At 46.1% G+C, this 27,466-nt stretch overlaps 1 protein-coding gene across 2 annotated transcripts; it reads right to left on the reverse strand.

Annotated features, from left to right (window-relative positions):
* Nucleotides 1-1,000: 1,000 nt before the first annotated feature.
* Nucleotides 1,001-21,998, reverse strand: A1CF (APOBEC1 complementation factor). 2 transcript variants are annotated; one of them, XM_066554720.1, is made up of 11 exons: nt 21,900-21,998; nt 19,469-19,603; nt 19,126-19,256; nt 17,548-17,786; nt 13,878-14,042; nt 10,670-10,767; nt 9,107-9,377; nt 7,117-7,301; nt 4,919-5,055; nt 3,517-3,650; nt 1,001-1,152 (listed from the first exon to the last, which is right to left on the reverse strand). In XM_066554720.1, exons 1-11 carry the CDS (start codon nt 21,996-21,998, stop codon nt 1,001-1,003), a joined length of 1,746 nt encoding a protein of 581 aa, XP_066410817.1. The 2 variants fall into 2 exon arrangements, with proteins under 2 accessions (XP_066410817.1, XP_066410816.1); XM_066554719.1 differs by having other exon boundaries at nt 7,117-7,325.
* Between the last annotated feature and the right edge of the window lie 5,468 nt (nt 21,999-27,466).

Here is a 27,466-nt window from a genome sequence, read left to right on the forward strand (position 1 = left end):
TTACTGTTGGTGTGATCCCTCTTCCACTAAATTAATTTTTGCTGGAATCAGAGCAGGCAGCAACCTTGATTTAACATGTAAAGCCAGGAAGGGCTCTGTCCAACCTGGGAAAATGTTCTATGGACATAATTTTATTCCTCTTGAGGTGCCTGCTACTACTGGGCCATGGCTGTGAGCTCTCATGCTCTAATTAAGGAGGGAATTGGCCTTAATGAATAGCACTTTTCTGCTCCTCAGGCTTAAAAGTTTCCCTATTTTTCAGTGAACGTGCCATTTGATGAGAAGCGCACAAAAATACACCAGTATTTGCTGATTTTTGGATATGGCTGGGAGGGAGCAAAGTAAGAGGGAAAGCTCTGCTGAATTCTTGTGCCCTGCTTTAAAAATAAAATTAGCACGGAAACCTGTTAAAAATTAGCCTCTTGGGCTGGGCAAAAATGTTTAGGATAAATGGTTTTTTGCCTTGGCAAAGAAGAATTTCAAAGAGCCTTGAGATGCTCCATGCTGGTGGGATCAGGGGCAGGGAGAGGCAAACTCATGTGGCCAAGGGGCACCTCTGCTCTGCCTGGCCTGGGAAACTTTGGGGTGGATGCAGGAGAATTCCTGGTGCACAGAGGGGTTTGCTGGGCCACCCCATCCTTCCCCAGTCCTGGTCACAACAGCCACAGGACCAACTGTTTTCAGCACAGGTTGTTGCTTGTAAACACACAATAGGTGTATAAATATATATACATATAAAAATATATATATACACCTGAGAACCTCTCATTTCCTGGGCTGAGCTTTTGCTTTCTAGTGTGAAAATCTGATTTTGCACCATTTAAAAAAATTTCTTCTCCCCCACCTGCCCCGTTACGAAACTAAAGACCTACAAGCCTGAAACTCCGACTAAAATGAACCTTAGGCCACAGATTCACTTAAAATCATGAGGGTGTTGAATTACCAGACTGAGATTGTTTTTCTTTGCCTTTCTGCCTGTGCTGGGTTTAAGGGAATTTGGTTAAAAGGCTCCGTAGCCGTCGCTCCGTGCGGCGACAGCGAAGGCAGGATAGGCTTCGTAGGTCGCATATGTGGCCAAATCTTGTCCCAGTGTCACTGCTTGCTTGAGCTGAGTGGCTGTGACAGTGGCAGCTGCATTAGCAATGGTGTATCCTAAAGGAAAAAAAGAAGGAAAACCCGTGGATTAATTAATGAAAATCCATCCAAAACTCACCATCGCCCGGTAGGTTTTAATGGGACGACCTAAAGAGGAAACGGCTTAGGCAGCAGTGAGTTTGTTGGTGGGAATAATGTAAATCAATTAAATAATTAATAGGAAAATTTAAGCTTTTCCTCACCCATGATTTGTTAAACACAGTGCTGGAAAAACACTCTCTGGTTGAATATTTTTTCCTCAGGTTTTGATTGTTTCTAACGGTGCTCTGGACAAGTCCACCCTGCATATGGCATGAGGAGGGCAAGGAAACAACCTAGAACGGGGGAAATTTGGGCAGGATTCTTGAAGAAAATATAGCTCTGATCCCTTCATAACCAAAATACAGGCAGTTCAGGACAGCCATGGTAGGGAAATACTGTCAATGCAATGGCAGGGAGCAAATATTTGGTGGACGGGATTTTTTGGGTTTTTTCCCATTGGTTTCTAATGGAAAATGTGGTTTCAACACTTCCAGATTTTCCATGGGAAGATGTAAGCGCTGCTGTTTGAGAATGAATCACTGGGAAAACAGCATCATTTGGGGCTTGTTCCTCTGAAGGCAGGGCATAGCAGCTTGTCAAGCAGACTGCAGTGTTTTGTTGTAAAAGAATCAGGAATTAAGACAAAGTCTAAATTTGGGAAGAATGGCTGGGGTATCCATTGGACCTGCTGGAGCAGGCTCTGCTGCCAAAATACATCTCCCAGGATCCTGTCTGACCATGTGGGCAATGGGATCAACTCCAGGTCAGCCAGAGCCAAGGTCCTCTTGGTGGGGGAATGGAAATATTGGGCAACAGGGAGCACACATTGCCTCATTGGAGGTGTCACTTTGGGGAAAAAACATGATGAATTCCTTACAAATTGAATATTGTGGCTCTCCAGAGTATTTTCTTTGCACCAGCAAAGCCAGGTGCAACATCTCAACAGGAATTGAGAAATCTGGGACTTAGAGCACAGCTGCCACCATCGGGAGAGAAATGAGCTGTGAGCTGGGCATGGCCTGAGCTGAGCTTTAGCAAGCCCTGACCAAGGACTGGTGTTTGCTGCAAGCAGCAACTTTAGCGCATGTCCATTTGCCAAGCTCCTAAGACAAATAAATAAGGGTGGATGAAAGAAAAGGAGAGATGCTAATTAAGCAGTAAGTGGAGGCTGGATTCAATAAAGAGCCCATTTGGTCTCCACGCTGCGGAAGCTGCACAAGCCCAGACAAATTGATTTTTCTGTGGCTTTTGCGGACTCCTGTGGCAGGAAGCCGGATAGATGTTTTATTTTTTTTTCAAAAATCCATCCTTGAGACACTCCAAACAACTCAGTAGTACTGACTAATGGGTTCCTCATGTGCAGCTTGGCACCTGGTGCTGCCTCTCCATCAGAACTGCTGTCATGCTGGAGAGCACGGCAAATGTAATTCCTGTGTTTTCCATGATTTTCCAAGCTGTTTTGGGCAGTTGCAAGAGCTATGAATTCTCAAACTGGGAGAAAAACCTTCTGTGGGGGTGTGAGAGCTGGGATTGGATCCAAACTTTCATGGCTGCGTCACTTCTTTGGCAGATGAAATCCCAAGTGTGGGTTCACAAGGGGCAGGGGGTGCTGGGGGAGGATGGAGAGCCCATGAATTCATCATCCTTGCAGGGAAGAGGATCTCCTCCATCCTGGTGACATCAGGGCCAGGGAGGGGACTCATCCCAGATGTGGCACTGGGGATGCCAGCTTTGCATCCTGCATTGTTTCTGGGGCTCCCAGTTGAAGGAGGTTTTCACAAACTGGGAGGACTGGAGAGGATGTGTGGTGCCAGGATGGGCCTCTGGATGTTGGGATTCTCTGCCCTTGGACACTGCTCTGACCCCCCTGGACATAATCCCAGCCATGGCATTGACTTGAGGGGTCAGGGTTGGAGCAGAGCCCCCCACCCCAGTGACCCCAACCTGAAATGCTCTGGGGTGTGGACACAGAAATTTGTGATAAAATCCTTTATGGGCAATAAACTGGCACAGACTGCCCAGAGCAGCTGGGGCTGCCCCTGGATCCCTGGAAGCATCCAAGGCCAGGCTGGACAGGGCTTGGAGCAGCCTGGGACAGCAGAAGGTGTCTCTGTCATGGCAAGGGGTGGAATTATGTGATCTTTAGGGTCCCTTCCAACCCAAAGCAGTCCAGAATTCTCTGCTAAACATGCCAGACACACAAGCAACATGAGTCATTGTGGGGGAGCACAACCAGGCCAGTCCTCAGCGGACAAAACCTGCTTCATTCCTCACATCCACAAGGAGCCACCAGGAAAATTGACATTGCAGGAGCCTTTTGCTCTACAGACATGCCCATACCTGGGAAAGCTGGTGCTGCAGGAGGCACCTCTGCCCCCTCCACGGGGATGCCCAGGGTCTGCAGGGTGTACTCTGCCGCGTAGGTCTTGGCCTCGTCGATGTAGGCGCTGAGCTTGGGCGGTGTGAAGGGGTGTCTGTGAGCACACAACAAAATTAGCTGGGTTTGCTTTCCCCAGGGCTTTCCTGCCAGGTGTTTTCATCACTTAGTTTTAAATACAAAAGGAGGTATAAAGATCTGGCTCTTCAGGGTTATTAGGGTCTGGGTTCTCCCAATCTTTCCACCGCACTCGCTTGCAATTGGAGGCAACCGCAGTGTTGGATGGATCCTCACTTAGGACAATCTGTTTTCTTGGGTAAAGTTTTATATTTTTTCTTGGGGCCCATTTTTGATCCGCTTAGAGCTGTCAGCACCCCACGCAGCAAATGGAAGCGTGGCTTCCCTGGGCTGGTGCATTACCAGAGCTGCTCTCCTCCCCGTGGTCTGCTCCCTCGCTGGGGTTATCAACCCTGGACACAACATCCTTGCAGAGGTTGTTGTGCTTTTTCCATCAAAAAAACCCCCCAAATAACCCTGCTGCATTTTTTCTTTACAATACCCAGCCTGGGTTTTTCTTTACAATACACAGTAAAGAGTGGTTTTGGTCAGAAATGTTTACAATCATATTTGGGGCTGAAATATCAGCATGTACCTTCAAATTCCTCTCATTTCCCCACAAGGGCTATCGTCTGCTTTCTTTTTGTACAAAAAAAGCACCTTTTTGCTTGATTGTGTCTGCCTTTCTGTAATGTTTGCACCAGCAGAGAGAGCACCAAGCACAGCACTTAATTATACTCTGTGGATGTTTTTCTCCCTGTATTTTTTAAAAGAGTATTTAATATATATGTATATTCATATACATATACATTAATATAGATATGTATATTAATATAAATATATTAATATAGATATCCATATGTGCATATATACTATACTAACATATATAATTATTATATAATTATATATTTTTATATATAATACAAAGTAATATATTAATATATAATACAAATATATATATTGTATATATAATATATAATTATATATACAATACATCTATACATCTATACATATATATAATTATATAAACATATATTATTTAATAAACGAAGATACATATATAAAACAAATATAGATTTAAAATTTCAAATAAATATTAAAATTTAAAAATTAAATAATTAAAATTTTGAATTAAATTAATATTTAATAAATATGGAAACAATAAATATTCTAAAATATATTTAATAATTTTTTTAAAATAAAAGGAAACTGAGACCTGTGTTCTTGGGACTTTGAGGACAGCTGTTAGGTAAAATAGAATTTATAAAATAAAGCCTAAACCTCAGAAACCTTTCCCTAATGACATACATGGTGGGGTTCTGGCTGGCAAGGGCAGGGATGGTGATTTTGTAGAGGAAGAGCTGTCTTTGATCCTGGCCAATGGCAGAGTGGAGCTGGTACACAGGCTGTCCCCAGTTGTTTTTCTGGCAAATTTCTTCTAAGATCTAGAAGGAAAAAAAAGGGGATTTGTGCTGGGGTTAATTGCTGTGAAGAAGCCTCCTTGCCCAGCTCCAGCCCCTGTGCTGAGCAGCTGCCTCCCACAAAGAGTTTTCAGGGATCTCTGGCAGCTTCCTCAAAGCTTAGCAAAAAATCCAAAATAAATGGCAGATAGAATACTGCACCCAGCTTCAAGTGTAAGATTCATCTAAATGCTTTATACATTAATATCTGTTTAATTCCTGAAATTATTCCCTATTCGGCTGGGCATCTGAGTCCTTCTGCTGATTAGATTATTTCAGTGTGGTTTGCTTTGAATCCTCCTCAGAATCTCTGTCTCATGGATGTCTGTTTCAGAGGACTAAAGAAACTCGGGCTGCATTCATCTCCTCTGCTCTGCTGCCTCCCTGGCTTAGTGGGTTACAGAGCACGAGAAGTCCAAATAGGCTTCTTTTTAAAAAGAAAAAAGGTTGTGTTTCCATCCAATTAATTCCACGAGCTTCAGCAGGGGATTGCAGCTTTTGAAATGCTGAACCACTTGCCCTCAGCCTTGGCACAGCTGGTCCCATGGTAATTGGGAACTGCTGTCCAGAAACACTCCTGCTTTGGCTTGGGATTCCAGGGGTTTTTAACCCACTCCCTGTGTGCTGTCCCAGCGGGGATTGGTCACCTTCCATTAAACCAGGTTGCCCTGACCTGGCCTTGAGCATTTCCAGGGATGGGGCAGCCACAGCTTCTCTGAAAAACCTGTGCCAGAGCCTCACCCCCATCACAGCCAAGAAATTCCTCCCAATATCCCATCTATCCCTGCCCCCTGGCAGTGGGAAGCCATTCCCTGTGTCCTGGCACTCCAGGCCCTTTTAAAGTCTCTCTCCATCTTTCTTGTAGCCCCTTCAGGCACTGGAAGGCCACAGTTAGGTCACCCTGAAGTCTTGCTGTGGTCTACCTCATTTACAGCTTACATTTGAACAGATTGAAAACTAAAAAGAAAAAATTAAACCTCACTGCTGCTTTTAATTTTGCCACCACAGCTCCAGCTGAAGTTTAGGGTCTTGCAGTGTAAAATGCTTCATTACACAGTTCAGTTCTCAATTACAACAGCTCATTTTTTCACTGTGGCAACACTTGTTCCCTGCTGTCCCAACTCCTTTATAGGTTGGTTTTATAAAAATGAATTTCACCTGCCCTAAGGCTCTGCAGAACCATTCCAGGGATTTCACACCTCTAGTGGAAGGTGTCTCTATGCATGGCATGAGTTGGTACTAGGTAAGCTAAAGATTCCTTCCAACCCAAACCACTCTGTGATTCTGTGATTTGCTGACAAAACAGACTAAGGGGACTTTTGCAGGAGGGAAAAATCCCACTGTCCAGTTTTCTGGGAGAAAACAAGGATGTTCTCATAAACTTTGGCAAACTTGATGCTGTGGCAATTGAAGTGTTAATAGGCAAAGACATGCTTCAAAATTCGGGGTGAAGTTGGTTTCTTGTGTTGCTCTGGACAATATAAGGGTTATAAAACAGTTATTGTCAGGGCTGGACATCCAGAAACTCAGGGAATTTATTGTGGATTTCTCCTCAGCCCTCTTCATCCATTTGCATCGACACACAAAACCAAATCAAAGAGTTTCCGTGCTAGGCTGGAAGGATGTCAACACTTCTTTTGCCATAGATGATTTGAAAATTTGCATCATTTTTCTATACATGTGCATTGTTCCCTGGTGAAGCCCCAGCTGATGCATTTTATGTATCAAACCCATCATGGGTGGGAATTCTTCGGCCTATGGTGCTTTTATGGTGCGACAGCCAGAACCTGATTAAGGCATTTATAACAACTCTCCCCTGACACTCAAGGTGATCTTAAAGGTCTTCTCCAACCCCAACCATTCCATGATTTTGTGAGGCAGGTGGATATTGCAAGATGGAATGGTGCAGCTCATATTTCAATGTCTTTTGAGACCCAAGAACGGATTTATTTACCAGGCCACAGCGCAGATTCAACGAGGGGCCCGTTTTCCCAACACAACCCTTGGGACACTTGGGACATGGCCGCTCTTTTTGGGGTCACGTACCTGAGGGGCGAGTTTGATCCCTTGGGGCTTTAGCGTGACGTGGTTCATGGGGGTGAGCTCCATGCCTGGCAGGAGGTCGTAGAGCTTCTCCTCTCCCCTCTTGTCTCCCTTGAGGTGGTATCCGCGCCCCAGGCCCGGGAACGCCAGGTAGCCGCGGCCTCCCAGGCCTCGGACGCCCGCAGCCCCTACAGGTACATTCATGTAAATTTCTAGGAATGTAAGAAGGCATTAAACCGAATCAAATCACCGGAAAAAGGACCCTGATTCTCGCTGAAAGGAAAAAGTTAGCCCCGCTTGCTGGGAGGGTTGGGAAGCAGGTGGGCAGGAGGTCCCAGGGCCTGGTGGTGGGATAACACAGGCTTGACATTGACACCCTTTCTTGGATAGGTGAGGGGTTTTGGGGAAAAACTGCTTCTTTTTGCCCATTTTTCATCATCTCTGGTCAGTTTTGATTTCAAGACAGATTTTTAGCCAGCTTTGTAGCTGGAAGTCAGAGAGGGGACAGCTGGAATCTTTTGTTACCCATCAGTGTAATTTCACCTTGAAGAAATCACAGCTTACACAATTTCATACCAATATGGACAAAAATCCTCTTTGGTTTTGCCCTATTACACTTCCATTTTTTCTCAGGGAGCCCTGCTTGGGAGTCTGGGGAGACCATGAGGCAGGAGATGGATGGGGAATTATCATATCTGCTCCTTTCCTTAACACAACTTTTAGAGGAGCTGGTTCACCTGTGTGGGGAAAAGCTTGAGGAACAAGGGTTGTTCCTGCTGCCCTGTCTGCTTCCTGCTAAAGGGACAAAAACTGGCCATCATGATCCTTGCCAGGCCTACCAGGGTGCCACACAGAGTCCTAGCCTGCTGTGGGACTTGGCTTGGGGACACAAGGCATCATCTTTGGAAGGAAGATCAGATGACAGAGTTATTTCTTTGCTAGTCCCAAACTTACATCTGCACTGACTGAGCAATACCTGTATTGACATTTAATTTGGGGTGTGGGGATTTGATTTGGCTCCAGGCAGGGTCACCCAAGAGTTCTCAGAAATATTCTCTTTTATTCATAGATTGAACTAGTTGAATTAACTATTATTAAGTTAACAATCCCCCAAAAGGGGGCCTCCAGCTCCCAGAGCACAGAATGGCTTGTTTGATTCCCTACCCTGCACCAGGGCAACGTGACTTCCTTGGAAAACTCCACAGCTTTGGGTCAGAAAACACCAGGACTGGTAAAATTTTCCCTGCAACTTTCAAGGACAAGTGTCGCAGACATCTTTTATGGAAAATCCTTTCCTTAGGATTTTTCCTCCTGAGAAGCTGAGAGGCATCAGGAACAAAATGTAACCAATGATTATCTGCTGCTGTGGAATGCAACAGGTGGATCTGGGATTGATCTCATGTGGTTGTTTCTAATTAATGGCCAATCACAGTCAGCTGGCTTGGACTCTCTGTCCAAGACAGTTTTTGTTATTATTCTTTCTTATTCTATTCTTAGCTAGCTTTTTGATGAAATCTTTTCTTCTATTCTTTTAGTATAGTTTTAATATAATATATATATAATAAAATAATAAATCAAGCCTTCTGAAACATCCTAGTCTCTTCCCTCATCCAAAAACCCATGTGAACACCATCACAGACAAGAGGAAAGATAGTGGTGGTGGTGGCTGGCTGTGGGAGGGGGAAAGGAAAAGTGTTTTATTTGGTCTTCCCTGCTGGGGCAAAACCAGGAGGATCTGTGGGTTATTTACACTGGACTGAGGGCAGCCCAGAAATTCCTTCCAGGAAAACAATTTTTTTTCCAGCTGGAAGGTTGCCTTTGGGAAAGACAAGAGCCTAAACCCTTTGTTTCCCATCACAGAAAACGGCATCCAGGAGTGGGGCAATGCCAATGTCACCAATACCCATCTGGGGAGCAGCTGCCCGACCCCTGGAGGGGATGCTGGGTGGGAGGGGGTGGTTTTCAGTTTTCCAAAACTCCAAGAGGGAATTACCTCGGATGGAGGGGGGCCGGAGGATGCTCCTGCTGCCGAGCCCCTTGGCGGCGGGGAAGTGCAGGTTGGGGATGGCCGCGTAGGCCTGCGGTGCGTAGAAGACGGGGGCGCCCAGGTAGGCGGTGGCAGGGTCGTACAGGTGGCCCAGGGTGTAGGTGTAGTCCCCCTGCAGCACCGGGGCCCTGCCACCAGTGCCACGTGTGTACCTCACGTAGCTGTCCTTGTCCACCGGCTTGGCCAAGGTCACCTCGATGGGGGAGCCATCCAGCACCTGAGAGAGCAAGGGACAAGCACAGGGGGGAAATGATGCCTTGGGTTTTGGCTTTCTTCTTCTTTCTTTTTGATTTTGTGCTGCTTGGGTGTGTGGGTCTGGGTTTCATATAAGGGGATGGTAAGCTTTCTTCACAATGTTGGTGGACACAACAATGCCTTCTCTAGCTGGGGACCAAGGACAGCCAGATCTGGATCTCAGGCCCAAGAGTATAAACTATGTGGACTGAAGAGAGAAAATAAAAGGATGGGACTTCATGGGCTGGGGCTGTAATTGGACAATTAGCTCCAATATGCTATGGACCAAAACTTATAAAAATGTGAGATCTTGTCACTAAGCCCTCCTTTGCTTCCATCTTGGAGCCATCTGGGCAGAGCCAAAGACGTGGCTCTGGTACTGCCAGAGTGTGGCCTTTGAAGGCCCTGCAATAAATATCCTTTTATTAAATATAAATATCCTTCCCCTTAACTCTGTCTAGCCTCTGTTCCAGCTGTTTAAGGCAGCAGGGGAAGGGGTTAAAAGTGCTTGATGAAAATCCAACCTATGGGGGAGCTGCCCCCACATCCTAACAGATGAGAAGGTGGAGGAAACCACCCCAAAAAAGCCCTGGATCTCCTTCACATGGTTGGAGGCTTAACCTGAGAGTGCCCAGCCCTGGCTCTAGCTGGGAGAGGCTCCTTCAGCAAAGCCTTCAAAAGGCCTCACTTCCCTGCAAAGCAGCTCATAAGGCAGCGAGATTCCACGTGCCCCCATGGAGAACAGCAGTGGCACTAAAAATAGGAGCGGGGTTAACACCTCTTTGGGAACAGCTCTGGCTTTAGAGTGAATTACATGCAGTGCAAGAAGGGCTAAATTCAGCAGCCTCCTCACAAATCCGCATCTGAACTCAGAGCAGATGTTTGGGCTGACCTCGTTTGTCCCACTTTGCCATTCACACGCTGCCCTGCCAGTGTTTTTGTTGGCAGTCTGGAACAAGGATGTGAGTGTGAGCCAGGGGGGGGATCCTCACCCCTCCTTTCCTAGTTCTTCTTTCAGCTTTTCCTGTTTTTTTTTTTTTTCTGTCTGAGCATGAGCTAGAGCCAGGCAAACACTTAGCACAAATCCAAGGAGCCAAAATGAATCGTTTGTGTACAACAGAGCTGCTGAAAAACAAATTCAGGAGTATAAAAGCAACCAGCAAAGAGCAAATTGGGATAACACCTCCAGGAGGATTTTAGAGCTAATAAAGCAGGTGGCTTTGTGTAATGTACTGCACTGTAAGCTCCAGGAATTAACATTTACAGCAGCTTTACCTTCCCATTCAAGGCTTTCATGGCCTCCACTGCGTGTTCTCTTTTATTAAAGTGCACAAAGGCGTAGTCTCTAATTTTCTTTACTCTCTCCACTGCACCTGTGGAAAACATTGGAATATTAGTGGGAAGTGGGGATTAGTCAGAAAACAGAGACCTGAAAGAGTGGCTCTGTCAGGTTATGAGCCCCTGGAGAGCAAAGGCTGAGCAAGGGTAGAAGAACAAGAGGTCAGTGTCCCCTCACCTCTTTGGATGCATATTCCAGAGGAAAATCAATATATAATGGTTGTAGCATTTCAAGGCAAACTAGAAGGGTTTGGGGTCAGATACCAGTAAGATTCCCGTTAAACTGGAGTGGTTTTCTCCTGTCCAAACCATTCTGTTGGACACTGCCTTTGGTCTTGTGCCTCCCTTCTGTGACTGACAATGCACCAGCTGTGGGAACACCCCCTGTGATCCCCATCTCCCCGCTTTTGTATGTGCATTGGAGGCAGCTTTTGCCATAAAACAAGGTGGTTTTTCTCCTTGACAACCAGCTCAGGAAGAATGAACAGCCAGCCCTGCCCAGGACAGAGCAGCCCAGGGCATGGGGATGGGCTGGGGCTGATGGGGCAGCAGGTCTCTCCCTAAGAAACAGCCTCTCTATAGGAAACAGCCTTTCCCGGGGCAGTGGGGCTTCCCTGGATGCCCCAATTCACCTGGACACGGCCCCAGTCAGGCTCTGCAGCTGAGGGTTGGCCCTCCTGGGATGGGGCTTGGGCTCGAGAATCTTTCTTCCAGCCTGAATCTTTCTTACATCCAATTTATCCAAAGTAATTCAAATGTAAATTACTTGTTCTTCTTTTCTAAATCCATCCCCCACAGTTTTGTCTTTCCCCTGTCAGCTGCTCTGATGCCAGAAACTCATACTCTACACTGAGGAGTCTGTCTCCAAAATAACCCCACCAGTCCTGCTCCCCATGGCCACAGCCTTCAGCCATTTCTTTAATTCCTCATCTTCTCTGCTCCTGTGGCTTGGGAAGCACAACATCAGGCAGCCCAGCCTCCTGTAAAACCCCCAGAAAAATCCTTTGGAAACATGGCTAAGGGATGCTGAACAGCTCTTCTGTTGGCTTCTTACCTCCTAAAGCTGAACAGGTGCACAGGGAAATGCCATATTGCCACAAAAAGCATGCACTTAGAAAAATGCAGGTGGAAACACATTTCTTTGGTGTTCAGGGGAGTCATTAGGAGCTGCAGAGGGCTAAATGAGCCTGTCCCAGCCCACAGCCCAAGCAGGCTGCACGTCTTGGAATGACACAGGGATGGTAAAGTAGCACTTTGTGTCCTTCTGGGACAGAGGATGATTTTCCAAGCCTAAATTTATGGGAGTTATATGCTGATGCTTTGTTTACAAGTGGAAGCTTTAATGAACTCGCTGTGTTTTGAATATCCCCCTTCTGCCTGCTGGAGAGCATTCCAGGACACCAATGCTGAGCCAAAAATTCTGCTCTCCACTGCTTTGGCCTCTGCTGGGCCAAGCAATGTGATACCCACCCCTGGGTCAGCTCCATGGAGGAGGAATTTCCTTGGGATTCCTAGGGAGCAAGGGGAGGGCTTTTCAGAGAGACAGCTCTGCAGAAGTCATCAGGCTGTGAATTTGGCACAGGTTTAAGGGGTGCTGCTTGTGCTGTGTCCCAACTTAGCATTCCTGGTGCTGCCTGTGGAGCCCTCAGAGATGTGGCAATTGCTGTGTCATTGGAAGCTCTGGATCATTTTTTATTGCATGATTTGTTGATGTCAAAACAGCTTCCTAATGCCCTGGATCCAAGGTAATTTCAGCTAAGTAGTGCTGAAATGTGGCTGAATGAGTGAGGCAGAGAATCACGGCAGGGCAATGAATCATTTCACGTCCTTGCTGCCTTTTTTGATCTCACTGTAACTTAAACAGCATTTTCTCTCCCCAAAGCTGGAAGTTTTGCTGCTCCAATGCACCCATTCCTGATTTTAGCCACCAAAATCAAAGCTGTCCATTAAAAAAAAAAAAAATTCCAATGTGAACGCTGAAATGATAAAAGGAAAATGAAAGATGATGCAGAACTTGTGTTGTTATGGTGGAAAACTTCTTAGGAGCAAAGCAGATGACTGTTACCAAAGTGTCAAAAGGCCACAAATGTGTTTCTGGGGAGTGTGAGCTTGCTCAAAGCTCGGGAGCAAAACTGGGTAAATAAAAGAAGGAAACAGTTCAGAGAGTGGGATAACATAAATTTAACTAAGGAGTAAAATGGGTTCTGCAACAGCTCGATGGTGGCTAAAAGTATGAGCCAGAAATGCTGGAAGGACACAAGGAATACTCATGAAGACCTTTGCATTGCAGCCTAGTCCAAAAAAAGGCATGAAATGAAGAACTTAGAGGAAGAAAACTGAAGCTCTGCAGTGTATTTTAAAAAATTAATAGAAGGAAGCTAATAGGAGTGAGATGAAAGGAGATTTCCCATTGCCAAGCACCAGTTCCTAATGCCTAATGGACTGTGTGGCTTGCAGAGCTGCAGAAAAGGGTTATTTTTACTTTGTTGGTTTTGAGTGGAATTTCCTAAAGCTGGAACAACTCAGAAGTAAAATCTCCTTTGAAAGCCAGCAGGATTTTTATTCCCAACCATTTTTAAAATTTTTTTTTTATTCCCAACTAATTCTCCCAGCTTTTTTTGAAAAAAAAATCTCACCCTAACTGCATGTAAGATATGCCACAAAGGAATATTGAATTAAATGGAAAGCACTAATTATTCACCAATTTACACGGGGACTAGGGGGATGTATGAAAATGAGTTCAGAATTTAGATAGCTCAGATAAAAAGGAGTTGTATTAAATCACTCTATTTTTATCACCATCCCTTGCCACAGAAGAATGCTGAAGTCACCCAGCTGCTTCCCCAACTCTTTTTAAAGAAAGACTAAATGATTCCAAAGCATTTTGAGGACACAGGGCAACCCCATGCAGCATTTTGGGTCTCTTCAAGTTGCCAATCACCCTCCTTCATGGTGGCTGGGAATTAAGCAGCCTTTAATGGGATGGCATTTTGGGTGGGAGCCTTCAGCCCCACGACAATTTTTGTGGCATTTCACACAAACATTTCACAGCAAGAAAAACCCAGCTATTTTTATCTCTTGTGGCATTTTAGGAAGGCAGAAACATTTCCACTTGCAGCACTTGTTTAGAAGGCACAGCACCTACCTGGTTTGATGCTGTTGAACTCCTTCTCAATGGTCTCCTCGGTGGTGGAGAGCATGAGGTTCCTCACGTAGAGGATCTTCACTGAGGACATGGTGTCCTCATCCACCTCCACCTCTGGCTCTGCCCAGTCCACAGCAATGGGGTGTCCCCACAGCTGGATCCTTCCTTTAAGGGAACAAGGCATGGTCAGGGCTGGGGGGCTTTGCTTCCTCTTGCCCCTTCTCATGCTCTATTTCACAGCAGAACAGGCCTAATTCTACAAACATGACCCACAAAAAGCCTTCCCAGCTCTGCCTTTCCAAAGGCAGATGGTCACACTTGGAATGGCCTCCTGTAAATACCTTTGGAGCCTCCAGAACTGAGAGAAGTGAAAATGTGGAATAATTCACTTTAAACCTCCATTTCCTGGAGCACTCCCTAAAGGGAAATATTTTAATGTATTTATAAAAATCCCCTTTTGGCCAGCAAAGTTTCATTCCCTTGATACCAGAACAGGGATCCTGAAGTCCCAGTGGGATGGAACGAAACAGCAAAAGCAAGGATGTCTCTGTGTGTGTTTGAATTTGTTTGGGGGAAGCTGCAGCAGAAGAAAGGAGGGACACAAAAAGTCTTGATGCATAAACCAGGGTGTGGGTGTGGAGGACGAACCCAGGGGCTCTGTGTGCACTGGACTGAGCTGCTGAGGGGCAGGGAAGGAAAAAAGCAAATAAATCACATTTGTGAATGCTGATGATGCAGCTGGGTTGGTGTCCCCACTTCTTGAGGCTCAGCTCCAGATTTAAAGGCACCTGATGTGAGACTTTCACTGAACTCCAGGGGAATTTTCAGAAGTCCATATTTCTGTCTGTTTGCATGCATGTGTATTACCAAGGCTGCCTTTTTAGAGTTGCCATTAGATTTTGGTCAATTTATTTATTTTGGTCAGATTTACGGTTCTGTTGCACTTACAGAAAATTCTATTAATCCTATTAGAGGTGTTAAATCGGTCAACTTATTAAGGACTACTAGTGTTGATTAGATATTGTTATGAATCATAAACCATGATTAGATATTGTTATGAATCATAAACCATCTAGACCTAAATTGTTGAGCCAGTCTGAGGCTGAGATTGGCAAGGGGGTTTATTCTGTCGGGACTCAACCCTTGGAATCCTTCACTTTTTCCCTCCTCACCTTTTTGCCTCCTTGGTCTCCACATGAATCGTTTAAATCTGATATTAATCAGAGTAATCTGATTGCTTTGTCTGATGTTTCTTTAATTGCTTTAATCTGATGTTTCTTTGTCTGTTTTATCTGTATAATAAGTAATAGAGTGACCCTTGCCATCAACCCTGTCACAAATTTATATTAAACCTGCTTTTGCCCAGACCTTGCTGCTGATTCTTTGAGTGACCTAAACCACACATTGATATTTCTTTAATTGCTTTAATCTGATGTTTCTTTGTCTGCTTTATCTGTATAATAAGTAATAGAGTGACCCTTGCCATCAACCATGTCACAAATTTATATTAAACCTGCTTTTGCCCAGATCTTGCTGGTGATTCTTTGAGTGACCTAAACCACACATTGGCAGCTGAGGGGACAAAGAAAATCCTGCAAAACACTCTAAAAAGGCTTCTCTGCTTGTGCAACCCAATTAAGAGGCGGTGGGAGCTGTGAAATGAGAGGGTGAGGATAGAATTTGGAGGTTTATTGGGAGAGTAAATAATCAAACTAAATGGGAAGGTGCTGTTCCCTTGGAATCCCTCGGGAATGAGCTGGGATTTGTGGAGTGAGGCTGTTTTGTGCCCCTTTCTGAGTAGCTGTTTTCACTTCAAGGGTGGAAATAATGAACTGGTTGACTTGCAGCAAGGAGCTAAGCTTGGTGCCTCTTGCTGAAAATCAGTCCATCTCCACCCTCTTGTTTAGCCAGAGACAGGAGAAAATTTAAATTTTTTAATGAAATCTCTCCATTTTTGAGCACTTTCTCTACAAAGCTCCCTCAAAAAAGCAATGAGGTTCAGTTTAAAGGAACCATCTGATAATGATATTCAATCTCACATCTGCTGGAGACACATTCAGCTCTGGCTTGAAACTTTTTTCCAGTTCCTGCTTTGTGCTTGAGGCTTCAGAAGACTCTGGCTCCTGCTCAGGCCTTTGGAATTCCCTAAATTGTTTACTGAGACTTCCCTAAACTGGAAACCCTCATGCATTGCACATGTCTGCTCAGGGCTCTGAGTTCCTTCCATCTGTCTTGCTGTCTTTGCTCAGGATTTCAAGTGCTCTGCCTGCCCCTGCCTTCCTTTTCCTCATAAAAATCATGGGAAATTCGTGCTGGAGCACAGAATGTGCTCCCACCATCAGGGAGAGGCTTAAACTGAAGAAGAAGATGCAGAATAAAAGGCAAAATTGTCAGGGTGACACATCTCTCAGTAGAGAAGAAAATTTAGTGCTCAAAATCATGCTCATTTTTTTACACAATAAGAAAAAAAATTTAAGTGATGCAGGGTATTTCATGTATCAAACAGGTGAAAGAATGTGGTTCTGAACAAATCTCAAACCGTAAGGTTTGTGGGATGCCTTCAGCAGCCAGTGTGCTCAACAAAGCAGTGCAGGAGCATAAGAAAGCAAGAGAAGATTGGTGAAATCCCTGAAAATGTACTTAATGTCGAGTGACTTCTTCACCTAATACCTGCTAAACCTCTCTCTCCTTCACAATGGTCTTTGGCTGTCTCCCAGTGCTGAATTTCACAGATGTACTCTAAAGCAATTCCTCATTCCAATTTTTTTTTTGCCAAAATATCAGTTTCCAGTCCATGCTCCAGCCTGAATCTGCTCTTGGATGCTTTCCTGAGTGATTCTCCCTTTGAGAAATGGATTTGTACGGAATTTTAAAAACTTGATAGAAAGTTTACACAGTTTTGTACATCTGTATGTAAGCACTGAGATAAGGTGTGTTGACTTAGGAAGGTCATGGAACAGAGATGATATCGTTGAGAGGTTGAACCAGAAACAAGTTTTAAAATATGTAATAAGTTTTAAAATATGTAAAAAGACTAGATATTTTAGAGAATTAGAACTGTGAAAGAGGTATTGTAGTAAGACTATTTGGGATAAAAATACAGGTGATTGGTGTTAGAAGTAATTGTAGTATCGTGTAGTAACAGCTAATAGGTTGAAAAATATTTATAAGGTATTGCAACTAGGAAATAGGTTAGTTTCTGATGGAATCGTGTTAAGTTTTATATTTCTTATGTCTCACTTTTTATCAAGACTAATAATGGAATAAAATCTTCTAAAACACCTCTCAGTTACTCTGTCTCTGTAAAAGCTGGAAAACCCAACACTCCCTGAGAGGCCATAGATGAATCTCTATTTTATGTTCAACCCAAGACAAACACAGGACCAAGCAGAGCTGCATGGATACACACACAGCTAAATCCATCTGGCTGGATTTCCAATAAACCCAAGCTCCTGAAGGACATCCATGGATCATCAGCACTGCAGGAGCTGCAGGCAATCCCACACCCCATGGTGTGTTGGGGCACCTCTGGCTTTGGGTGTCTCTAGCAGAAAACTTCTCTCTGAGGGCAGAAAACCCAGCCAGGTCCACTTCCTTGGATTCCTGGACCCCCTGAAGACGTTGCCACCACACTCCTGAGGCTAAGCCACCCCTCCCCACCCCTGCTGACCTGGGAGCAGCTTCCTCCTGGCCATGGCTGCTGCCCGGTGGCTCTCGTACTCCACGAAGGCAAAGCCCCTGTTTTTGGTTTTATCGGCCGCGCTGGGGTAGACGATGACATCCACGACGCCGTCCGTGACCTTCTTCATCTCTGCCAGGATCTCCTCCCTCTTCTTGGTTTTGGGGATGCCCCCCACGAACAGGCGGCAGTTGTCCACGCTGGCACACACGCCCAGGAGTCTCCCGTTCCTGGAACAAGGGAGATGCTTGGTCAGGAGCCAGGAGTCAAGAGAGGAGAAGGTTAAAGCAAAGCCCCTCTTCTGTCCCCAAACACGAGGCTTTGGTGTCAGCTGTTCTTTGGGATATTCCAGTGGCCTTGCTCAGTGCAAAAGCTGCCACTCTGCTAAATGTGACATCAGGCAGCACAGCTGAAATGAAGGATTTGAGGGAGAAACCAAAGCCAAATTTTGCTTTTCCTACTTGAGGTTCTTCCTTTTGCTGCCACCAGGCAACTGCACCCCCTCCAACCCAGGTCCTTGTGCTGTCACCAGTGGCTTGTGGCTTCCCACTCACTTTGTGACTGAGGTTTTGGGGGAAGAAAATCCCTTCCCATGGAGAGGCACCATTTGAGGACTCACCAATGAGGACCCACTAATGGACTCATCAATGGGCCAACTTTTGTGCAGACCCTAATATAAAAATTTCCTTCGTTCACCTCTTTGGAGTCAAAGTGTCTCTTATAGGCCTGAAGAAGTGCAAAATTTCTTTAGAGGAGTCCTTGGAACCAGGGAAGGAAATGGAGGAAGTGGGTGAAGCCTGATCCCTAAGACCTTCCAACCTCTGCTACAAAGGGCATCTCCAAGGCCTCCATGTTCCTTGACCCACTCAAAGCAGTTCACAACCCATCACTTTTTTATTAAAAAAGCCATACAACTGCCAGAATGGTTTATCCCGAAAGGTTTTTAAGCAAAGGCATCAACTCATCCCACTTTGAACTGGCAAAGAATATTTAGTGAGGTTGAAATCCAACCAACACGTATTAATGGGCCCATCTGTTGTTGATTTCTGGGTGTTTTGTTCCCTCAAACATGAGGGTTTTTTCTGTTCCTTTCTATTAGGAAATGTCACTATTTGCCAATTGGTTTCCATCCTATTTCACCATTTTTTGCAATTGCTCCATCTACCAAAACATATCTGCACAATCTGTCACGAGGGAGACTGTGAATAGAGTAAGTCAACAACAAACAACCTGAGGGGAACATAATAAACAGCGCTGGTTAGGGGAAAGTTAATTTGATCCAAAGCAGAACATTTTTTTCCCCAATGTTCTGATAGATTTTGTTGTTGTTGCTGTTGATTTTCTTGGTTTTCTTTTTTTTTTTTTAATTGTGAAGAAGAAATTTCTTGTGAAAGATGTTGGTTTTAATGAGCACTGACTGCACAGGGAGACAGGAGGAGATTTCCCCTCAAAACACAGCGATCTAAATAACTTTGCTCTGGACTGCCAGGAAAAATATCCCTCACATGCCAAAATAAGACTGATACATATGATTTAAAGTTTCCTTGAAGGTGTTTTTGCTTTGCTTACCTGATTTCATAATTATTGAGCGTCTTTATTGCATTCTTGGCCTCCTGTTTATTGGAGAAGGTCACAAAGGCATAGCCCCTGTTGTTGCCATTGAAGTCCATCATCATCCTCATCTCATAGATTTTGCCAATCTGCCAAGTGAGAGAGACTTGTCAGCAAGGTAGGAGTGGTTAGAGAAGACTGGAATTTTAAAGACTGGAATTTTAAAGTTCCATGGGCAGGGACACCTTCCATGGACCAGACTGCTCCAAGTCCTGCCCAGCCTGGCCTTGGCATCAGCTCAGTTCAGCCATGAAATGCAGCTCTGACCATCAGCAACTGATCAGCTGCCACCAAGCCTCACCTTTTCACAGAGGGGGATAAGTTCATCCTCAAAGAGGTCTCGGGGCAGTTTCCCAATGAAGATCTCACAGCCCCTCTCTGGTGGAGGGCCATCCCAGCCTGGTGGTGGTCCCCCATATTTCCTCTGCCCATTTTCCTGCCGTGGAGGAGAAGAAAAGAAAGGTTCAGCTATCAACTTTTAAACATGGATCAAACCAACCCTGACCCTTGAGTCAGACACCCTCCTTCCCTTCAGCTCCTGGTGGATTCAGCAGGGATCACGCAGTGTCCTGCTGCCAAGGCTGGGATACTTCAGAAGTCCAAGTGCAGACAGTCAGTAACTCCCTGGAAACTGGAAATCCTCCTGGCTCTGGCAGGGGAATCTCCGTGGGCTGTGTGTTAGTTATGGGCTGGGTAATGGAGCACTTGCAAAATTTATAACTTGTCTGGATTTTCATCCAGTCTGAGGATGACACCTGCCCACCCAGGAGGTCCTTCTGGCAGAGAGCAAATCTCGGCCCCAATTAATATTCAAAGATGTGAAGGCCAATCAGTATTTTCCTTTTTCTCTCTTTTTGCTAGATGAGTGTGTCTCTGTTCTCCTCCCCTATTTTTAACCTTCCTTCCTTCCTTCCTTCCTTCCTTCCTTCCTTCCTTCCTTCCTTCCTTCCTTCCTTCCTTCCTTCCTTCCTTCCTTCCTTCCTTCCTTCCTTCCTTCCTTCCTTCCTTCCTTCCTTCCTTCCTTCCTTCCTTCCTTCCTTCCTTCCTTCCTTCCTTCCTTCCTTCCTTCCTTCCTTCCTTCCTTCCAGTGATTCACTACTCCCAGAGGAGCTGGGGCTCCAGGAATTTTTCCATTTTTGGCTCCCTGACCATTTCTTTAGCATTTTTGGCTCCCTGACCATTTCTTTAGTCACTTCCCATTCTGGGATTATTCCAGGAAAGCAAATGCCTTGTACAACTGATTTAAGAGGAACTTAAACAAACAGAGATCGTTACAAGAAAACAGGAATATACCACAAACCCTTTTAGTTTTCTCAAGCCTAGGACAGGCCCTGAATTATCCATTCTCATTCCTGTTTTTCCAATGTTTTCAGTCGTGGTGGAGTCCTGGGGACATTTGGTTTTATGTCTGAGCTGGTGTGTGAGGGAGCACAGCAAGAAATAAACCCTTCTCTAAATTTGCAGTGGCTTTGTTTGTGGCTGGAAGGCAGCACCTGAACAAACCCTTCTTGACAAGGTGCCTGGAGGGAAAGTGGACATCAGCCACTTCCCAAAAATGAATGACCCAGGTGTGCACTGAGGAAGATGATGTTTGGCTGCATCCTCAGACAGGCTGGAAGAAAAATCCCTAAGGTACAGGGAAATTAGGAGAGGTGGGGGAAAGAGAAAAAGATAAAATAGCAAGGTTGGGATGGAAAAGGAAAGGAGAGAGAAGAGCAAGAGGATGTTGAAGTGTGTGGGGGATTGGGAGCTGAAATCTGTGCTTTAGGAAATTTGAGCTTTGCCAGATTGACAGTAGGGAAACCTGAACCCCAGGATAATTCCAAGGCGAGGGTGGACAGGGCTTGGATTAACCTGGGCCAGTGGGAGGTGTCCCTGCCCATGGCATGGGGCTGGAACAAGATGGGCTTTAAGGAACCCCCCAACCCCTGTGATTCTAAGAAAGCCACAGTAAATCTAAGACATACAGGAGTCCCTTATCTCATGGGTCAGGTACAGCAGAAAGGGCACAAACACAGGTGCTGGCCTGGTCCTGGAATGTGCTTTTTCCCAGGAATCTCAGGTTGTGCTTGGGGCTGTTGTGCCCTCTAGTGCCATGCAAAACAAGACAAGGTTCATGGCCTCCACCTGCCTAAAATCCAGTTTCCAGTTCTTTCTTCCAGGATGCAAAGGCAGTCATGGCCAGTGCCCAATGCTTTCCGAGGCTGAGCTTGTTTTGGTCATGGTAGCCAAGAAAGGCTTTCTCAGGTGGGTTTGAAGGTCATGCCCAGGCTGCACCTGCCTTAACCATGGGAGGTTTGGATCTTGGAGACCTTGGAGCCTGAACTGGGAGCAAACCTTGGAGCAGGTGAGGCACCTGCCTCCCATGTACCTGTGCAAGGATCTGCACAAAAGGTGACGTGCTGGACTTCCCATCTCATCCCTCTTCTGAAACTTTGCTCTGTGGGTTTTCTCTGGTTTTGAGACACCAATCCTGACCTTTCCCAACATTTAGCAGAGCTCAGGGTTGTCCTAGCCCCACCTTCATTGTAATTTCCCATCAAGCAAGGAATTCCTTGAGGAATACGACCCTGCTTTGTGAAAGACAACGCAGTGATGATCAGCATGGATGTGAGAGAGAAACAGAGCAAAAAGGAATGAGCAAGGAGTGATTCAGGAGCATGGATTGGCTGCTGACGCCCCCAGTGAAGCTTCAGGATGAAGCACAAGAGGATGGGACCGTGGATTCCTACCTGGATCAAATTATATCCCGTTCGCTGAATTAATGCACGGAGGGCGGCTTCTTTCTGTGTGCCGGTCAATCCATCCCCGGATTTGTGATTTGATTCCATTTGGGAGTGATTATCAGCAAAAAATCAGGTTAATTAGGGGTGCTCACTGCAATCAAATTTAAGATAAATTAAATCAATTAATACAGCTGGGAGGAGAAAGTCCACCCCTCCTGAGAAAGCTTACAGGGTTGCTCTTCCTAAATCAGTTATTTCAGAGATAAAACCAAAACAGAATAGCAGAGATCACGGAAAAAGCAGAAATGTCCCCCTTGCTGAGTGGAAATAAATAGCATTTAAACCCACAGCCAGATCCTGGGGAGATGCAGAGGGAATTTGTAGCTTTTTGGTGGTGCCTCAGGAGGAAAAAATATGTAAGTGCCTAATCCTGCACTGAATACACAACAATGAGTCCTTCAGGCCTTGTGTGATGCTGACACTGGGAAGGCAACCTTGTACCAGCCATGTCCAGCACTCCATGAGAAACAGGACCTAGCCCCAAATTCGGCCTATTCTTATTTTTGAAAATAAAGAACACGGGAGAACTTCAGATCTTAGCTCAGCTCAGGGCTGGAGCAACCTTGGGTTCAGGCATTTTGATTCAGAGCTGCAGTTTTAGGTCATGGCTGATTCAAGAGTTTTTGGTTTGGGTTGGGTTTGGGCTGAAAACATCATAAAACTGAAATCTGAATCTGACTTGGGCTACACCCTGGGAAAGGGACATTTACAGCATTCATTACTGGTGATTCCCTGTTTTTCCTGAATGTTGAGCTTTGAGCTTAAAAATCCATTTATGTGCTCCAGGCATAAAAACCTCCAGGGGTCTGTAGGTGCAAGGCTGAGCTAGAAGCCTCAGGCTGACACTGAACAGCAGTCAGAACAAACCCAGTTCCCTCCTCAGGTCCTTGAAGCCAGAGTTGGGGGCCAGTAGCACCAAGGACTCCATGCAGCAAAATGCTAATTTGTGTCATCCAGCATGGTTGCTGTTGCCTAAAATTACATTTCATCCTAGAAAGGTGGAGGCAAGGCAAGGTGGTGCCTGCCAGGCTTGCCTGGAGAGCAAACAGGGCCAAAAGGGGCTGGGAGGGGTGGACTGGGGGTGAGGGGGATGAGGCACCCTGGTGGGGATGCTGGGCAGAAGGGAAATCCAGAGCAGCAGGGAGGTGGAAAGAAGGTGGATTGCTGTCCTTACACCCTGAGCTACTGCCAGATGTTCAGGAGGAGCCCCTCAACAATCCCCCTGCCACGTTTTCAGAAGGACACCCTAAACAATCCCCCTGCCACTATCAGATTTTCAGGAGGAGACCCTAAACAATCCCCCTGCCACTATCAGATTTTCAGGAGGAGACCCTAAATCCCCCTGCTACTGCCAGATCTTTGGGAAGAGACCCTCAACAATCCCCCTGCCAGATTTTCAGGAGGAGACCCTAAACAATCCTCCTGCTACTCCAGATTTTCAGGAGGAGACCCCAAGTCCCCCTGCTACTGCCCGATTTTTGGGAGGAAACCCTAAACCATCCCTGCACAGCAGTCCCTCGGTGCACATAAGGTGAGCACTGCATGTAAAGAAATGCAAGTAAAGAACTGCAATCTGTCTGGCTACAGCTGATTTTCTGAGCATGTCACGATGCTGCAGAAATAACAGAAAAAGCCTTTTCCACCCAGCTCTTAACACCAACCGCTTTTTCATCGGCTGCTTCTGCGGTTCACTGAGGGAGGAGCCAATGCTGGGGGCAGCCCACTCTGTTTTTGGCCATTACCTGCCCTGTGCTCCTATGCTTTTGTGCCCTGGAAGTCTCCAACTGCTGCTTTCAATTTGAAGTGGATTATTCCCAGCACCAAAAATGGGGCAGGAGCCCAGGAATTTGGAGGATCTCAGTCTCCTGTCACTTGAGCTCTACCACACTGAGATGCAGAGGCTGTGACTCCAACACTTGCAAACAGAGGCACCTCTGTAATGCCAGATTTTGGAGCTATTTAATGCAGAGGTTGGTGAGGCTCTTCTGATTTAATTTTAATTTTTCCCATGCTCCTGGGCTCTCCAGTATTTTGATTACTACCAAAGTGCAGAGGCTGGGACATGGTTTATCCAGTGCAACAGCTCTCTCTTGTCTCTAATTCCCAAATGAGTGTTTTCTGCAGCAGCTGGAGCCCAGTTACTGGTTTGTTTTGCCCTTCTGAGGGCAGCATCAGAACCCTGCTGATGTTTGTGGTGTCTGTGCCTGCTGCCTCCTCCGGAGCTGGCGTTCAGCAGGCACAGGGCAGGATTAGCAGACTGCTGTGCAAAAACCACTTGGAGCCTTTCCCAGGCTGCTGCAGAAAGAGAAAGTGAGCATTCAGAAAAAAAAAAAAAAACAAACAAAACCACCCAGTTAAAATCCAGATTGGTTTTGCACCCTCCCCTGTCTGGGCAGAGACACCCCATATCCACCACATAGGGGAAAGCTCTGTCACACTGCAAATCTGGCCCCTTATATTCTGCTTTTGGAGCATCCTGGCTTCATCAGGGAATTGAGGGATCAAATTGCAGCTCTCCATGGGTCTCTCTCAGCCCTGAGAGCTGGACTTGAGCACTGCCAGGCCGGAGGCCTGCAGGGCTGCTGCTCTGGATGCACTTCCACGTGGATCCTTTAAGGGCAGGCATCCTCTCCTGCAGGGAGGAGGGATTTCCAGGAAGGTCTCTCTCCCCCAGGAATGATTTCACAGCTGAGCAGTGAGCACCAGCCTCGGGGCTGGCGCGGGTGGATGGGAACAGAGCATCTCCCTGGCTGATGCCTTTCCAGCAGCAGCAATATCCCTCTCTGCCTTCTGCCTTATTAGATAAGACAGCAGAGCTCTTCTGGGCTCTTCTCGTAAGGCATCCTGCAAAGATTTCAGCTCTAGACCAGCATGTCTAGACACTGGTGCACTCCAGGATATGCTGAAGCAATCCACTTGGAATCAGGGAGCAAGAGCATTCAGGGTTGCAATGAAGTATTAACCACAGCCTGCTGCAAAACCCGAGCTCTGGGGGGGTTCCTAACAAAGACCTGGCTTTAATCTGTGCCTGGTGCTTCCACACATTCCTGCCTTTGGAGAAAGCCCCGAGGAAACAACCCTGCCCCATGGAAGAGGGGCAGGATGCCCATCCTCAGGGATGCCCTGACTCACCTGGACCTGTGGAGCTGGAAGTGGGGTCCAGCTGGAGACCCCCATCCCAAGGCAGCACCAGCCCCTGCAAGCCCCCACGCCCAATTCTAAAGGAACCTGCAAGCCCCCACCTCTGATTCCTTTGGGATCTGCAAGCCCCCACTCCTGATTCCAAAGGAACCTGCAAGCCCCCACCCCTGATCCCAAAGGAGGCCAAGTCTGGACTGCGCACTCAGGGCTGGACACAGTGTGGACACCCCGGGTATGGTTTGGTGTCCCCACTCTGAGCAGCCAATTCACACCTACTAATTAGCAGCCCGACATCATTCACAGGTAATTGATAAGCCAAAGAGCTGTCCCCCATCAGTGGGGTTTCTCTGGGATGGAAACAGCAAACCCCTCTTTTATTTGAGGTATAAATCCCAACCCAAGCAATCCCAAGGCCAGGAAAGCATGCTTTCCACCCTGCCGTTTTCCAAGCACTTCTTCTCTCCCTCCTTCCTTCCTGCCTCCCTTGAGTTAAACATCTAAACTCATTTTTGGACAGGGCACTTTTCCACCTCTGTCACCCAAGGGTCCATCTCATGGAATCACAGAATTATTTAAGTTGGAAAAGCCCCCTTAGATCATCGAGTCCAACCATTAACCCACTACCAAACCTCACCCCCAGGTCCCTCAAACATGTGTTCATCCATCAGTGCATCCAGAAGGTTTCCAGGATACAGATCATGGGGGGATGTTTTATTTCTGAAACTTGTGGAATTCCAGCCCTTTGCCCTTATTGCAGGCACCAGCTCCAGTCCTTGCAGCAGTGCCAGTGTGCTGGGATATTTTTATTTTACTTTAAGGGAGGAGAATTCCTGTCATCCAGAGGAAACACGATTACTTTTTCTCCTTCTTTGTTCCCTGAGCCAGGAATCAATTAGCAAATCCACCCTCACAGGGGAAAACCCCCCTTCCGTGGCTGCTGATGGAAAATGTGAATGACTGCAGCAAATTCAGGCAATGCTTTCAGCTCTGCTTTAAAAAAGAATCAACCCAGCCACACTTAATAGAAATAATAGTTCTGGAATTCAACCAATTTTGGGGATTTGCCCTTAAAATGGATTATCATTAAGAAGGGCCACCATGAGAAAAAGAAAAGGGAAAAAAGGAGAAGGGAAAGTAGCATTTTGTATAGAAGTTTGAATTGAAATTAACACCTTTGGAAGTGCAAACTATCCATATTTTCTATTTCATCCTCATTTGTGATGAAATTTTGACAACAGCACCAACTTATCATGGTCACAGCATCAAGAAAAGGAAGGTTCTGATTTTACCTTCCATTAGAGTATCACTGGGTCTGGTTTTCCTCTCTCCACTCTCATTTATTTTAGGTTTCTGCTGAAATTCTGAAGTGCCAAGGCAAGAAAAGGTCCTTTTATATCTTGCAAGCCCCCATCAACAAGAAACAAACCTATTTTGATACCACCTGACTACTCCATAACTACTTCTACACATGGCTCCCTCACACCAACTGCAGCACATCCTCTGGCTTTGCTCCATCCATCCAGGAGCAAGATGAATCCAGAAGCTTTTACCCCAAAAATTGTGGAAAAGTTTGCTTCACTTTTGGGTTATTTGGAAAAGGAGGAGTCTCTTTCCTCAGCCAAGGGATGTGTCCCATGCCAGGATTTTTGCTGAGGGGGTATGTGAGGGCAGAACCTGCCTCTGTGCAACTTTTTGGGGAAAGCTGGTTCCTGGTTCTATGAAGGAGATAACAAACCCATGTTTATCCCGCAGGATCAATACAGACCTGACTGTGCTGAGCCACTTGGACACATCTAATTAAGGCCATTTTGTTTGGTATCCCCTCAGTGCAACTACTCCTCCTAAAGAATAACAACCTTTGGAAAGACTGGACACTAATATTCACCCTTTGCCCTAATAACCCACTGGACAAACTATTTTCCTCTAGGTTATCAACATTTTGGGGATTTTTTCCCCCTCCCTCCAGGCTCCAAGCAATATATACTCCTTTCTATCCATCCACAAACACCAAGCAAGCTTCATTTTCCTCCCCAAGGCGGGAAGCCTTGTGAAGCTCCTCGCTGGGGTGACACTCTGGGGGACGGAGTCCGATTGAGCAACGCGGCACGAGGCTTTTGTCCCTTGGCTTCCCAGCCTGGGGGGTTGCTTTCCAGCTCTGGTGGCTCCACACAGAGTGGGAACTCACAGACATTTGCAGGAAAACAGGGCAAATTTGGAGCAGCATGAAGGCTCTGCAGCATTTGAGCCTGGAGAAAATATTTCATGCCTAATCCAGCAGAGTTTTTGTTCGGGCATCACCTTTGGAATCCCTTTTCTCTTGGTCACAGCTTTTGCAGTTCTGCCTCCAAATGCACACAAAATGCCCCCAAAAA

The sequence above is a fragment of the Molothrus aeneus genome, chromosome 8 (assembly GCF_037042795.1).
Source record: "Molothrus aeneus isolate 106 chromosome 8, BPBGC_Maene_1.0, whole genome shotgun sequence".
In the NCBI taxonomy this organism is placed as follows: Eukaryota; Metazoa; Chordata; class Aves; order Passeriformes; family Icteridae; genus Molothrus; species Molothrus aeneus.